Source organism: Condylostylus longicornis, unplaced genomic scaffold, assembly GCF_029603195.1.
Source record: "Condylostylus longicornis isolate FDR11 unplaced genomic scaffold, ASM2960319v2 ptg000004l, whole genome shotgun sequence".
Classification (NCBI taxonomy): domain Eukaryota; kingdom Metazoa; phylum Arthropoda; class Insecta; order Diptera; family Dolichopodidae; genus Condylostylus; species Condylostylus longicornis.
The window spans coordinates 3,468,075-3,484,998 of NW_026577973.1; the positions used below are offsets into that span (position 1 = coordinate 3,468,075).

Here is a 16,924-nt window from a genome sequence, read left to right on the forward strand (position 1 = left end):
TTGCAAGTTCTTTTACACAGAAATTTTTTTTAAAATTTGTATAGTAAACTAAAAAGGTTCTTGGTGAATTGTTTTTACTTGAAAATATAAAAAATATATATAAGAATGAGGAGGAAGAAGGGAGTAGGAAATGTATTTTAAGTGTATTTTATACTCAAAGAAAAGAAAGATTTTCATAGCAATGTAGATGTTTGTGATATTGTGTTAGGACAATTGTTTTGTAATTGCAATTTAATCCATGATATCTTTCTGTAAAATTTTTTACGACATATTGACATAAGAAATTTTTAAAATTATTAATTATTACGGGTTGATAGAACAAACAAACATAATGTAGGAGGAGTAATCATTCGATTTTTGTAAAGGTTTGTATATTCTGTATGCATTTATGTTGCATATCATAATACAGTAGCATTTTAAGATAGTATATACTTAGCAAACATATTTGTTCGAAAGTAGGAGTTACATACTGACATTAACTAAAAATTAATTTCGAATTTGTGGCGGTATAAATAGTGTTTTCTTAAATTTAATAAAACTCTTAATATATAAGGTAAATTAAAACTATTTTGAATATTTAAAAATAATTTTGACAAATTGCTTACTTTTTATTAATCTGCAAATTTAATTTACCTACTTCCGTGTACTTAATTTACTATATTTTTCAGTGACGTAAAACAGCCTTACTCCTCACCTAAAAATTATTTTAATTAACAAATTATGATTTGACGACAATTGTTAGGATTTTATAATAAATTACTCGTAGCTATGTATGGGCTTTCTTTTTTGAAAAATAATTGTTAACATTGGACTTTGGAAGCAGTCTATTGAAAACGGCGACAACGAATTCAATTGTAAAACCTAGCTGTAGAACCTAAACTTTATAAGTAGCAAAATATATTAATATAATTTTTGAACTCACATTTATACTTATAAAATATGCAATTAGCTTAAGGTGAAAAATTATATTTTCAATAAAATTTAATTTGTTAAATGCCTTGTAGTCTTTTTTTAATTGATGGAGTGAAAATATTTTTTTTCGTTTTCATTCATTCGCTTAATATTTGTTTTTTAATGATTTTCATGAATATTTTCCGTTCTATCTCGCTACTATTTTCACTTTAGAAAACTGCATATGTACCTCATCTACCTACCTTGGTAAATATTTATTTGTATTTGGTAAAAAATTTGAAATTCTGGAAAAAACTACTATTTTTATTTGATAAAAGAATGCAAAGGATTGTTGGTTTTTTTTTTTGCAAATAGAAGAAAATTGTGGTTAAAATTTGCAAAAAAAACTACAATGAGTTGAAATTCATTGTGTTAAGATGAAAATTATTTTTACTCGTGAAATTCATTTGCCAACTACAAAAGGATTTTGTTCCCTTTAAGAAAACAAAATAAAAAATACTGAAAAAGTAGCATTAATAAAAAAGGATTTCAAAGGATGAACGAAAAATCATAGTTAAAAGGTGTTAAAAATACAAAAACAAAAAAAAAATATAAAAAATAAAAAGCGGTTTTTTTTCTTGTTTATTTTTGAAATCAGTTAGAAGACCATTGATCAGGAAAATTTATTGAAATAAATTGATTAAATTTCGATTTGAAGATGAATTTTTTTCTTCGTTAACTCTAAATGAATGCTTTCAAAAATTTGAGATTGTGATCGTGAGTTTGTATATGTGTATAACAGATATTTATAATTTGTTTTGTATTAGACTATAATTTTTGTGTTAGATCAAAGATTTTAGATATTTTTTATTTTTATAGACGAAACAACAAAAAAAAAAGTGAAAAAGAAAGCAATAATTTTTTGTACTATAAGAGAATTTTAGTTAAAAATATGAAACTGAAGATAAATTCAAGAAAAAATTTCATTGCATAAATTAAAATTTGTGCTATCAAATTAATTTGTTTCTAATTTTTTTTCCTATGCAATGATTTTCAAACCTAACATGAAATAATTCGGCCATAAAAAACATAATTATTAAATGAAAATGGAACAATTAAAAAATTTTATATACATATATAATATACAATACATATATATTTTTTTTTTACAGTAAGTTAAACAATAAGACCTTAAATTCATATTAAGAGAAAAACGAAAAAAAAAACAAAAATAAAAAAATTAAATTGCGTAAAATGGCATGTAATTGGTAACAAAAACAAACAATTTAAAAAAAAAAATATTGAAAAGTTTTATAAAAATTTTCATGTTTTGTAATTTTTTTAAGAGGATTTTTCATGAAAAATATTTTCCACTAAATTGGCATTTAAAAACATAAAAAAAAAATGAGAGAACAAATCTAACAAAAACATTCAAAATACAACAATAATATGAAGGATAGAAAAAACGAACGTGAATCAATGCTCGCTCTCTTGCTTACTCACTCACTAAATTTCAAAATAATTTTTGAGTGTTTTGTAAATCTTTGTTGTTTTTTCTTTTTTTTTTTGATTGTCAAAAAGTTCATTTTTCAATGAACATTTTCAAGGATTTTATTTCTTTTTTTATTTGTTATATTTTTGGTTTTTTTTTTTGTAATAAAAAGGATTATATGCAAAGGTTAAAAAAATGTTATGATAGAAAATCTCTAAAGCACTAAGAAGAACTACATGAAGGCAAAAACAAGAAAAAAATTAAATTAATTTTGTAATAAATTCAAAAAACATATAAAAAATATAAAATAAAGAAATATAACATTTACAAGGATTTTTGATATACAAAAATATTAAATACAAAAAAAAATAAAGAGGAAAAACAAAAAAATATAATTATAATTATTTTTGGTTAATTGAAATTTAATTTATAAGTGGGAAAGGTTAAGAGTTTATTAAGTTTTTTAATTTTTCTTTTTATTTTTTGAATAATATTGTAAATGTATAAATGGATGTTATTTAAATTAACAAAGCGGTGAAAAAACTGAAAGAAAATGAAAAAATATAATTTAATTCTTTGAATTAACAAAAAATGTTATAAAAAGTATGGAAAATTTTGAAGTTTCTAGTTGAAATTTTTCTTTCAATGTGTTTGTAAATTTTATTTTTTGTTTTTGACTTTTTGAATTATAAAATGACACAAATATTTATTATATACGTAATTAGTATTTTCGTTTATAATATCGGCAAAAGTATAATATAACAGTTTATAATTTTATATAATTTATATTTTCATATTAAGGTTTTTGATATCAAATAGTGAAGCGCTCTTGAACACGTCATGAAAATTTCACTTGCAAAAGCTATTTATTTTATAATATTCTCATCCATAATATGATGAACTCAATGAAGCCAACTTTATTCTGACATTGGAGCCCAGTAATATTGTTTACAGTTCAGATATTATTACTTGGTAAGCTGAATTTTTTAGTATTATAATTCAGTATATGAAATCTATTTGGTGAATTTTGGAGTAACATGGTAGTATTGTAACTTAAGTGCCACGAATATTTTAATACTAAATTTTACATATTATGTAGCCGAAATGTCGTACTATACTAAATTAAGCAAAAAATTTTTAATTTACGAACATTCCATACGCATATCAAATGTGATTAATTTTTGAATTTGATATTTTAAAGAATGGTATAAATAATTTCAATTTATTAAACATATTACATTGGTAATCTGACTTAGATATTGCTGTAATATTATGGTGCTCATGCTAAATTGTGTATTTCTGATATTACTGAATGGTGTAAAGTTGTACTGCAATTTAGAAGTCATGAGTAATTTTTTTTTAAGTTCTATGAAATACCTTTCCTTTGGTTTACAGATCTTAAATTATAGTTATGAAAATTTTGAATATTTTATGTCTATGTATGTATGTAATTGTTATACATACTTTGCCTTCATACCTGCATACATATTTCATATTTTATTCAAACAAAAGAAAAGTTCAAAATTTAATGAAGTTTCTCTTATAACCACATTTATTAGTATGTATTTGTATATTTTAGCATTTTGTATATATTAAGTATGTCTGCATATAACAAAAAAAAAAAAAAACAGTATATATGCTTTAATTAAAAATTTTATATAATAATTTTTGGGAAATGCTTGTCTTATTTTAGTTTTGTTATTACAATTTCTTCACAATACAATGATTGAAGTGTGATTAAAATAATTTTAATTTTTTCCCTGTTTTTTCCTGTTACTGAAGAGTATAATATTAAAATACGATTAAATTCAATTATTAAAACATTTTCATATACAATAAAAGAAAGAAAAACATTTAATAAATTTTAGAATATTTTTTTTTGTAAATTATATAAAGGGGAAAATTAAGTGTTCTTGAAATTTATATTTAATAAAAATAGTTATTGTACAATAACACAAAATTTTATATTTAAAAAAATGCTTTTATTGTAATTTAACTTACAAAAACAAGTTATTTTTTGCAATGTTGCACATATAATATATTATTACATTATATAGTTGTGCATTGTAAATGTAATTACATAATATTAAATCTGTTCAATTAAATGAGCATTAAAAATTCCATCTGATTTTTTAAATATTTAATGAAACATCATTGAAATTAACAAAAGTAATAATTACAATTAAAATGCATTTATATATGTATAATGTATATATATATTATTTAGTGTATGTATGTATTTGAATAACATATATGTAAGTAGATTTATGTATAAATTATAATATTATGGTAATTATAAATTTTAATGTAAATAACCTGTGGGTTAATTATAAAATTCTATTTTATTCTTTTGTTTAATATAAAATATATGTATATACAAATAAATATTTCTATTAAAATATTTCTAAATTATTGTATAAATATGAAAATAAAGTTCAATGGAATTATTATTATTTTCAAAAGGCAAAGTTTTGAGAAAAAAAAAATAATCACCTTAAGCGAGATTTTATTTCATTGTAAAAATTCATAATTTATTGTAAAATATTAATTAACTGTATTATTTTGTAAATTTATAATATTGTTATAATTCATAATTTATAACCAACACTATAAAATGTTTAGAAAAGTGGTAAATGTATAACAGAAAATGAGCATTGTATGTATATGTACGCATATAGAGTGAGTTCTATATATAAATTTAGTTTTATGTTATTGAAAAAAATAAGTATTTGTGTCTTGTGTAATTTTGATTTTAATAAAATTGAATCAAACCAATGGTTTGTTAAGAATTATTCTTTATTTATAGAAATTTCGAAAGGTTTGCACTTTAATATAAAACGAAATTCGAGAGACGATACCTTTGGAAGGTGGTGGAAATAGTTGTAACAAAAAAAATTCGCCATAAAATTGCTAGTCGAGAAGTTTCGTAAGTTTTCGTGAATTTAGCGTTATGTATAATAACTTTATATAAATAAAGTATAAATCTGCTGAATAGTTTAATAATTTAATCTGCTGAATAGTTTAATAATTAGATGTAAACAGTATTCTGCAGTTTACTGTTATCAAATAAAACAAAATTTATAATGAAACTTGTTTATTCATATGTTTAGAAAAGTGGTAAATGTATAACAGAAAATGAGCATTGTATGTATATGTACGCATATAGAGTGAGTTCTATATATAAATTTAGTTTTATGTTATTGAAAAAAATAAGTATTTGTGTCTTGTGTAATTTTGATTTTAATAAAATTGAATCAAACCAATGGTTTGTTAAGAATTATTCTTTATTTATAGAAATTTCGAAAGGTTTGCACTTTAATATAAAACGAAATTCGAGAGGCGATACCTTTGGAAGGTGGTGGAAATAGTTGTAACAAAAAAAATTCGCCATAAAATTGCTAGTCGAGAAGTTTCGTAAGTTTTCGTGAATTTAGCGTTATGTATAATAACTTTATATAAATAAAGTATAAATCTGCTGAATAGTTTAATAATTTAATCTGCTGAATAGTTTAATAATTAGATGTAAACAGTATTCTGCAGTTTACTGTTATCAAATAAAACAAAATTTATAATGAAACTTATGTAGTTTTCAAGTAAATTAATCATTCAAGTTGAAGTTAAGGTGCCTATATTAAGGATTTATTAAATTATTTTTATGAAAATTATTTTAGTATTTTTATATAAAATTAGGAAACTTCAGCTGAAATTTGTTATCATTTTGCATAATTTTTTCATTTAACTATCATTATTAGTCATAGGTGATCCTTTTAAATTAGGTATATATGACACTAATATTCCATATTCTAGATACGAGTAGTTAATTTTATACAAAAACTTAATTAATATATATGAATGTTATGCTTATGTGCATATATGCATTCTACAATATTAACGTTGTAAAAATATCGTAAAAAGTAATACCTCTAGAATAGATAAACGTTTTACATACAATTTAATATATGAATTGCAAAGTAATATATGTAAATTATTTAATAGGCAAGGTTCCCCTTACGCATCTTGTTTACTACTTTGCATGAAAATCTTATTAAAATTATTTTACTTAATATAAATATATTTACATAATACATACAGAGTAAAATATGCTTGGAATATTTTTTTTTATATTTGTAAAACCTTGTCAGTTTTTCCGTATGTACACACATATTTACATAAAATAATTAAAGTAAAACTTGTAGAAAATTATTTCGTTTGGAATGAAATTAATTTACTTGAAAGTTGAATTAGTAAAATTTATTTTAACTGTAAATATGTGAGAAATTTTTGAATTTTATTTAAAAGTTTTTTATTTGTCATACCAACATAAATTCATAAATTTACCTGTTTTATGCAGTTTACTTTTTTAACTTATACTTTTATTGCATTATTTGATCAGTTACGTGAAAATACAAATAAATGCAAGGTAGATTTAAATTAATCTTAACAATGGTTTTTTTATCTTTAGGGATTCAAATTTTGTTTAATTTCTTTTTTTTTTTTATACATAAAATTTTTTATTTTACATTCCAAAAACTGATGTAGAACAGTAATTTTAAAATATAAATATACTCAATAATAGTTTGAAATAAATAGAAATACCATATTAGTAACAATAAATAACAATACCACAAAGAACAACTTTTTAAAGGCCGAATTTAAATAAATTTGTTTCGCCACTGATTTGTAAAAAATTTCATAATTTATAACTTTTTTTTTAAAAATTATTCGCGTTATATTCCCTTTTAAATTTGTGTGTAAAGGAAATTTTCAATTTACTTTTAACAGCAATAAGTAGTATACATGCAAATTAGTATCGTCATGAATATGACGTTTGCCATTCATATATGTAATTTACAGATCTTAAATATAAATGCATATATAGCACCCATGAAGTAATATTTCAAAAACCCAAAGTTCAATAAACTAAATAAAAATCTAAAAATATTTTTCCTTCTCAGCTTCGAACTATGAACCGATTTAGCTATGTCTATGCTAAATCTTTTAGCTATGTATAAATAATTTATATTTTTGGAGACGAAGTTGTTTATTACCAAAATATATTTATTTTCAAAACTTTAACTTTATTAAAATTTTTATTAAATTCGGATAATATTGTTTAAAATTTTATTTTAGATTATTTATTTTTATTTTAGATTATTAGAACAAAGTGACTAATCTTATACCCTATCTTATGGTTGAATAGTTCCGTTCATTAGAAATCTTTTAATATTTCTTACAAATTTCTATAAACGCAAAAATCTAACGGTAAACTCCATGAAAAAATATAATTATTTTTCTTAACTGCTGCAACTAACTCTTAAAATCGAGCATTATGTTATCCCCTTTTTAAATTAATTTTTGCTTAATTTTCAAAGACTGTATAAATCGTCCATCCTAAATGTATACAATCCTAGAAATAGTTTCGTATATGAACGAAAATAATTTTAATAGTGTGGTAGGTATACATAGAATGTATTTAAAAGTAGTATTTTCACTTGTTGAAGGAAAAAGTGCTACAATACAAACCATTGGTTTGACCCAACTTTATTATAATTTTTTATTGCAATGATTTTCTAGGTGTGCGACTAGGTGATTTTCTAGGTTTTTATATATCTATTATATATATTCTAAACTAATATCGAAAAAACATTTTCCAAAAAACTATAATTTCTAAATCAAAAATGTAAAGTTTTTAAAATATATGTTAAACTTTAGAAAATTTACGTCAAAATTTATTATATGTACATATGTGTACATAATATTACGTACATATAAACTTAGTTCTGGTTTATTATCTTTTGATTTTGTTTTATTTGTTCTACCCCTGGAATTAATAAATATTGCTTACACACCGTGACTTCAATAATGCGCTTACGACGTAAATTTTAAAAATTAACAAATTCCAAAAAAGTTTAGTAAGAGCTCTTGACATTGTACACTTTTTCTAAATGCGTTTTATACGTAGTGGAGACGTAAAATAAAAGTAAATCGGGTATCGAAAAAATCGAACACGCTTTTCTTATACCTTGTCATACAAATGTTGCCATAAATAACCAATTAAATAAATTAGCATTTATTTTCAGTAATAAAATGCTAGTTATTAAGTTTTTTTCCTGAAATGCAGCATAAAAATGCAATGTTTTTAATGACTTGGTAACGTTTGTCAAAAATTAACATTTGCACAGAATTTTAAATTGAACTTTTCAAACAAACGTCAAAGTATGTAATAATATTGTAAAAACTGTATTCCAAAATGGACGAAAAGCTTTAGTATTTTTTTTTACAATGTAAAGGTATTGAAAGCTCTGAGATGGTACTACAACCGTATAATACCGTACTTAAATCTTGAAGTCACGGACAGTGTTTCAAGAATGTAATTATAATATCACATAAAGCAATAGTAAATGTTATAATATATGTACGTATGACATAGCGAGTATATTTGTGTAAAAAATTTTGGCATTTCTCCCTTATTGCAAACCCTATCACCCTTAATTCCTAAAAAGCATCATATGAAATTATAGGTTTTAATTTATATAGCATGCAGTTTCCAGAATAAGATTAATGTTGAAATTCAAAGTATATAGTATAAAATACGCTTGTATTTTTATTACTAGCTTATAAACAAATTGATTTTAAATAAAAAATCATTCTTTTTAAATCCAAAAAATTTTTGAAAAAAAGTGCTTATTAGTTTCACTCTGTCCGTCCGTCCGTCCGTCCGTTTGTCCGTGTGTCTGTTTACTAAACTTCTACACCCTTAAAGATAGAAAGCCGAAATTTAATACGTACATAGATTTTTACTAGAAAATTTTAGGGGCTTTTAGACATTAACAAATAGTTCATTTCGTTAGAAGAAAATTTTTTTCCATCTCCACCCCCTCTCAAAATATCATCTCTTGAAATTTGTAAAATTAGAATTTTTGACACTTTATATTTAAGAAACCGCAAGCTTTTTCAAATTTCTATAAACGCAAAAAGCTAACGGTAAATTCCATGACATTAAAAAATATAATTATCTTTCTTAACTCACACAATTAACCCTTAGAATTGAACATTATGTTAACCCCTCTTTATATTAATTTTTGCTTTATTTCAAAGACTGCATAAATGGTTCATTCTAAATATATGCAATCCTAGAAATAGTTTCGTTTATGAATGAAAATAATTTTAATAGTGTGGTAGATATACATAGACTGTTTTTTAAAGCAGAATGTTCACTTGCTGAAGGGAAAAGTGCTACAATACAAACCATTGGTTTGACCCAACTTTATTTAATATATTGTCAATTACGAGTGTTTCAATAATTTTAGAATGAAGACATTCAGCCGGTTTTAAGAGAAAATTATGATGACAAATCTTAATGATAAATTTAATGATAAATCTGGCGCGGAAATTTAAAAACTTCATTTTTCCTAAAATCAAAAACTGTTCATTGCCAAAGTACTACACTTTTAAGAAGGAGCTCATCAGGTTTCGCAACTCAAAAATTCGAAAAAAATAAAAGTAAAGATTTTATTTTATTAATTACAAATTTATTTATTTTTAAAATCTAATTTCTTACAATATTACTTTTATTAAATAAAAGAAGTACGTACTAACTAATTCATATATTTATGGCGAATTTATTTTTTACTAGAATATTGTTTTTTTTTTAAACTATTGCGTTTTCAATTATATATAAATTTTAAATAAAAATGAAAAGTGAAATTTATGTTAATAACTAAAAATTATTGATAATTATATTGAAGTCTATTTTTAATACCTTAATTAAAATAAAATGAACACGAATCTGATTTCGAAAGCTACCTTATTATTTTAATATATTATTTTTGAAATAATAACATAATATGATAGCGCGAACGTTTTAACTAAAATTAAATAATAAATAACCCTATCACCGCAGATTCCCGAAAAAATGGACAAAAGCAATAGAAATAATAATCATTTAAATATTTCAATTGCAGAATACCATTTACTGTAAGGCTTTTGCTTAAAAATACTGGAGACTAATAGCTGAAGATTAATATAAGCCTTCAACGACTAGGGCTCATTAATAAAATGAAAAATACATTTAATTTATGATCTTAAATTAATCTTAACTAATTATTTTTTAAATATTAAGACTACGTCGTTTTCCGACATTTATCCATTCGATTGGTACTGAACTATTTTGATCGTATTTCATTGACCGACAATTTGGCAATTTTTCAACTTTCTCACATCGTCTACTAACGGACCAATAAGCGAAACCTCTCGGACATCTAAATATTTGTGGTTCCATATTATCTGAATCTAGTGTTGATGAGCACTTAACAAACATCGAACCACATTCTTCGTTGTTAACAGGGAAATGTCCTTCATAAGGGCAGAATGTTTCGCCAGACTGATAAACTTCAGTCTAAAATTAAATATAAAATACAAATTTAAAGTTTTTGCTGTTATTAATTGCAAAAAATACTTACCACACGTTTTTTTCTCAATAACATATCAAAAGATGAACGTAAAGTAGACGATTGCGTAGAGCTACATGCAGGAGCTTCATTTGGACTTGTACATTTCATCTCTTTTTCGTTGTAAACGTTCTCAGCTGGACACTTAAATGTTATAATACTTAAATCTGTACTGTCAGGTTTGTTTGAGCATTGATAGAACATATTGCAATCTTGAGGATGTCGTCTGAATCCGGTTGGACAAACAAAGAGGGCTTGATTACTGTTTGTAACTGGACAGGGTTCTGCTCCGGTACCACTTGATGTTGTTGTTGTTGTTAACGGGTCTTGGGTAGTACCTTCTGTTGACGATGGTTCAGTTGTTGATGATTGTTGTTCTGTTGTATTTTCTGCTACGCTTTCAATAGTAGTTGATGCTTCGGTTGGTTTTATTGTTGATTCAGTCGACGGTACTGATGTTGTTGCCGGTGCTGGTGCCGAAGTTGTTTGAACTAATAAAAATTTGTTTATGATTATTATATAATTATGTTATAAATGTGTATATAAAATTTTGATTAATTAATTACATGCTAAGGTATGAAAAATGATTCTTTTACCTGTTGTAGGAACAGTCGTTGCTTCAGTTGTATGCATTATTGTCGTTTGATCTGTGGGAGAGGCTGTTGAAATTATTGTTGTACTTTCGCTAGAACTTTGTGTAGTTGACGTTGGAGTTTGCGTCGTTTGGCCATTGCATCGTTCGATTTTATCCCTGTGATTGCATGTGTTTAAACTTTCATCCCAAGCAGTTCCTTCGCCACAAGTAAATTCATAGCGGTCTAATTTATCGTTATTTTTTACACAACGGTAAAATTTGGTACAGTCATCCGGATCTGCCATATAACCTTCGTTAAGGCATACTTTTCCTGGCGGGTTTGAAGGAACGTTTGTTGTAGTCTCTGTTACAGATGTTGTAGACTCAATTGTGGTGCTTTCGGTAGGTATTGATGAGGTTGGTTGATTCGTAGTTTGAATTGATGTTTGAGTAGTTGGATGAGTTGTCAATTGTGTGTTGGTTTCCGTCACTGACTGCGTTGCCGGTTGTGTTACAGACTGGGTTGTTGGTTGAGTCGAAGGTTGTTCTGTGACTTGAGTTGTCGTTTCTGTTACTGATTGTGTTGTCGGTTGCGTTGAAGACTGTGTTGTTGATTGGGTAGTGGGTTGCTCTGTGATTTCAGTTGTCGTTTGGCTTGCAGGCTGAGTACTAGTTTGAAATTGTGTTGTAGGCTGTGTCGTTATTTCACTTGTTGATTGTTGTGTAGTTTGAGTTGAAGGCTCACCTGTTGTTTGAATCTGTGTTGTAGTTGGAATAGTTCCTTGCGTCGTTGTTTGAGCTTGCGTAGTTGGTTCTGTTACTGGACTTTGTTGAGCTTCAGTTGTTACTTGATTCTCAGTTGGAGGTTGTTGACTAGTGCTAGAATTTAATGATTGAGAAGTGCCACATTTCGAATTAACAGCCCATGGATGGTTACATCCTAAAATGCTTTCATCCCATACAGTATTTTCGCCACATGTAAATTCATATTTTATAAAGCCTCCTTGCCCGTTATCGACGCACCTGTAAAATTTTTTACAATCTTTTTCATCACCCATGAAGCCCTCTTTCTCACATTTCTTTCCATCAGACTGAGTTGGAGATGCGGTACTTGAGTTTGATTCTTCTGTTGGTTTTTCTGTTGTTTGTGGTTGTGCTTGTTCTGTAGTCGACGTGGTTGAAGAAGATGGAGTAATTGTCGTGCTTTCTGTGGTAGGTTTTCCTGTTGATTGTTGAGCTGGTGATGATGTTGAACTGGGCTTTGGCGACGAACTTGGATGTTCAGTGGTAGTTGTATTGCTTACACTGATAAAATTTTTACATTTTCCATCTTTTAAATTTTCGGGATAATTGCAAGTTTGCAATTCCTGATCCCATACTGTTCCAGGACCACAAGCGAACTCGTATTTTGTAAATCCACCCTTACCGTCACTCACGCATCTAGAAAACTTTTCGCAATTATCTTCGTCACCCATAAATCCCTCGCGTTCACATTTTCCATTTGATCCGGCCGGGATAGGCGTTGTTGATGGATTTTGGGTACTAGAAACATGTGGTTGACTTGTGCTAGAACCCTGTGGGGGTTGTGTGGTTGAGATTTGGGAGGCTTCAGTTGGCTTTATTGTTGTACTAGAGGAAGACACGGTTGTTGGAGTTGTATTTGATTCTGTTGAGCTTATGGTTTGCGAGTCTGTGCCACATTTGCCACTAACAGCATTAGGGTAATTGCAAGTTGTAATTGATTGATCCCACACGGTGCTTTCTGGGCATAAATAATCGTATTTGGTAAAGCCGCCTTTGTCATTGGAAACACATCTATAAAACTTTCTACAATCGCTTTCATCACCAGCGAAGCCTTCCCTTTCGCATTTTCCATTAGATCCTGCTGGGATATTAGAAACTGCTTCAGGCTTGTTATTGTTTTCACAAGGGGGTTTTTCACCTTGATTGTCAGAAGTTCCTTGATTACTAGATGAACTTTGGTTGCTGGAAGATCCTTGGTTACTGGAGGAGCCCTGATTATCAGACGAACCTTGGTTATTAGACGAAACTTGATTGCTTGATGAACCTTGATTGCTGGAAGATCCTTGATTACTGGAAGAGCCTTGATTATTAGACGAACCTTGGTTGTTAGACGAACCTTGGTTGTTTGAGGAGCCTTGATTACTGGATGAGCCTTGATTATTAGATGAGCCTTGATTATTTGATGATCCTTGATTATTAGACGATCCCTGATTGCTGGAAGATCCTTGATTACTTGAAGAGCCTTGATTATTAGACGAACCTTGGTTACTGGATGAGCCCTGATTGTTCGATGAACCTTGATTACTCGAAGACCCTTGATTATTAGATGAGCCTTGATTATTTGATGATCCTTGATTATTAGACGACCCCTGATTGCTGGAAGATCCTTGATTACTTGAAGAGCCTTGATTATTAGACGAACCTTGGTTACTGGATGAGCCCTGATTGTTCGATGAACCTTGATTACTCGAAGACCCTTGATTATTAGACGATCCCTGATTACCAGATGAACCTTGGTTACTGGATGAACCTTGGTTACTTGACGAACCCTGATTACTGGATGATCCCTGATTGCTGGATGATCCCTGATTATTAGACGATCCCTGGTTACTAGATGAGCCTTGATTACTGGTTGAACCTTGGTTACTTGACGAACCCTGATTACTAGATGATCCCTGATTACTAGATGATCCCTGACTATTAGACGATCCCTGGTTACTAGACGAGCCTTGATTACTGGCTGAACCTTGGTTACTTGCCGAACCCTGATTACTGGATGAACCTTGATTATTAGACGATCCCTGATTATTAGACGAACCCTGGTTACTGGATGAACCTTGGTTACTGGATGATCCTTGGTTGTTTGACGAACCTTGATTGCTTGAAGACTCTTGATTACTGGACGATCCCTGATTATTAGATGATCCTTGATTAGTAGATGATCCTTGATTACTAGAAGAGCCTTGATTACTTGATGAACCTTGATTACTTGAAGTACCCTGATTACTGGATGATCCCTGATTATTAGATGAGCCTTGATTACTGGATGAACCTTGGTTACTTGAAGAACCTTGATTATTTGATGATCCCTGGTTATTAGAAGATCCCTGATTACTAGATGATCCTTGGTTAGACGAAGACCCTTGATTACTAGACGATCCTTGATTACTAGATGACCCTTGATTACTCGACGAACCCTGATTGGCGGATGAGCCTTGATTGTTAGGGACTTCCTGATTGTTTGAGGAATCTTGCTTTCCACCACATTTTTCATCGTCGACAGCATGTGGATGGTTGCATGTTTGACTTCTTTTATCCCAGACTGTTCCAGGGCCGCAAGTAAACTCATATTTGGTGTATCCTCCTTGACCATTGTCGACACATCTGAGAAATTTAGTACAGTCGGTTGGGTGAGGCAAGTATCCTTCTGAAGTACATTCTTGATTAGTATTTTGATTACTTGCGGAAGACGGGTTATTTGACGAGCCTTGGTTGCTGGACGATCCTTGATTACTGGATGAACCTTGATTGCTTGCCGAACCTTGATTAACAGTGGAACCCTGACTACTAGATGATCCTTGATTATTTGATGAGCCTTGGTTAGCTGAAGATCCTTGATTAGTCGATGAACCTTGATTAGACGACGAACCTTGATTATTTGAAGAACCCTGATTGGCAGATGAACCTTGATTATTTGATGTGCCCTGATTGGTTGATGACCCTTGATTTGCCGATGAACCTTGGTTATCAGAAGAGCCTTGATTACTAGAGGAACCTTGATTAGACGAAGAACTTTGATTGCTTGATGAGCCTTGGTTACTTGATGAACCCTGATTATTGGAAGAACCTTGATTGTTCGAAGAACCTTGATTGTTTGAAGACCCTTGATTGGATGAGGATGAACCTTGGTTAGACGAAGAGCCTTGGTTGGATGAAGAACCTTGATTACTCGATGAACCCTGATTATTGGAAGAACCTTGATTGTTCGAAGAACCTTGATTATTTGAAGAGCCTTGATTGCTAGAGGACCCTTGATTGGACGATGAGCTTTGGTTACTTGAAGAGTTTTGATTATTAGAAGACCCTTGATTGTTGGAGGAGCCTTGATTATTATTATTATTGTTGTTAGTTGTACTAGTTGTCGTGCTGTTAGATGAAGAGGATGACTGATTAGAAGAACTACTACTCATTTGTGAAGAACTACTTGACGTAGTTGATTGAGAAGTAGTAGTTCCAGAATTGGATGTCGTCTGTGAGGAACTCGAAGAGCTTTCAGTTGACGAAGAGCTTGAAGAGGTCGAACTGGAACTGGAACTAGACGAAGATGAGTTTGTGGTGGTGGTTTCATCAGATAAAGTGTTTTTGTGTAGACAACCGGGAACAGCCCCAATATGGTTACATGTTAATAATGTTTCATCCCATGCGGTTCCTTCAGCGCATTGAAACGTTACTTTCATCAAGCCTCTTCCACTGTCAATGCAACGATAAAATTTTGTACAATCATCGGGATCTTTCATAAAGCCTTCCTGTTGGCAATCATTTGATCTTAAACCGCCATCATTATTGCGTGCGCGTGGTGATGATGTTAAAACAGACACAATACGTATACCATTTAATCCACTATTACCTTGATGCGATCGAAGATTTGTTTCCAATGTACTCTGGTCTGTTACTAAGTTTTGATTAATGGGACTGTCTATTTCATTCATTGATTCAATACATTCGTCTCGGCCAGAAATAATTGCTGGTACGCAAATCTTTAAAGTTCTGGAAAAAACTAAATCATCTCTGCATTTGAAAGAATATGACTTAAGGCGCTGATTTGATCTTAATTCACATCTATAAAACAACTGACATTCGTAATCGTCAGCAAACAATCCTTCATCTGGACAAAAGAAATTGGAATGTGCTGAAATAAAAAAAATCATGTTGAGAAATTGATATTTTAGAGTTTTATTTGAATTTATTTATTAAACAATTGAGACATTATGCAATGATGATAGTTTCTTAGTTCGATGAATAATTAATGATGAATGATCAAAAATCATACAAAAATTTTTTTGAAAAAATTTTAATTTTGGATCTTATCGGAAGGTCTTAAACCCAACAATAAGAAGCACTTTTTCCTAAATTAAACTTCCGTTCTTAATTTTACCGACCACATTGCATTTAATAACGGGGGTGATGTAATGGTATTGCATATAATAACGTGGGTGATGTGATGGCATCAAATTTCGGATGTTGAGTTTTTGGTGAACGCATATCTCGATGGTTGGGGAGCGTAAATAAACTATATATTCCTATATGGATATTGACGAAATTTTATTTTTTTCTGGAATGCTTCGGAACGGAAGCTTCTTGCGGGTTGATTTTACATTTTTTCACATATGAAGAGAAACAGTCAACCAATTATCTTGAAATTTAAAGCTCAAAGAATATTAAAACAATGAACGTCCAGATTTTTTAAAAACATCATGTTTTTATATTTTGAAA

At 28.7% G+C, this 16,924-nt stretch overlaps 1 protein-coding gene across 1 annotated transcript; it reads right to left on the reverse strand.

Moving 5' to 3' along the window:
- Positions 1-10,350: 10,350 nt before the first annotated feature.
- LOC129612548 (serine-rich adhesin for platelets) lies at positions 10,351-16,693 on the reverse strand. Its single transcript, XM_055526213.1, has 4 exons — positions 16,609-16,693; positions 11,430-16,340; positions 10,851-11,324; positions 10,351-10,774 (listed from the first exon to the last, which is right to left on the reverse strand). The coding sequence occupies exons 1-4, from the start codon at positions 16,691-16,693 to the stop codon at positions 10,494-10,496; spliced, it is 5,751 nt and encodes a 1,916-aa protein (XP_055382188.1). The 3' UTR covers positions 10,351-10,493.
- Positions 16,694-16,924: the final 231 nt, after the last annotated feature.

Bases quoted from the DNA above. Each gene is read 5' to 3' on its own strand.
- LOC129612548 (XM_055526213.1), bottom strand. From the start codon at position 16,693: ATGCGTTCACCAAAAACTCAACATCCGAAATTTGATGCCATCACATCA. The intron at 11,325-11,429 runs GTAAAAGAATCA...AATTTTTATTAG, and splicing joins AACGACTGTTCCTACAACAG to TTCAAACAACTTCGGCACCA. The intron at 10,775-10,850 runs GTGTGGTAAGTA...TTTAGACTGAAG, and splicing joins TATGTTATTGAGAAAAAAAC to TTTATCAGTCTGGCGAAACA.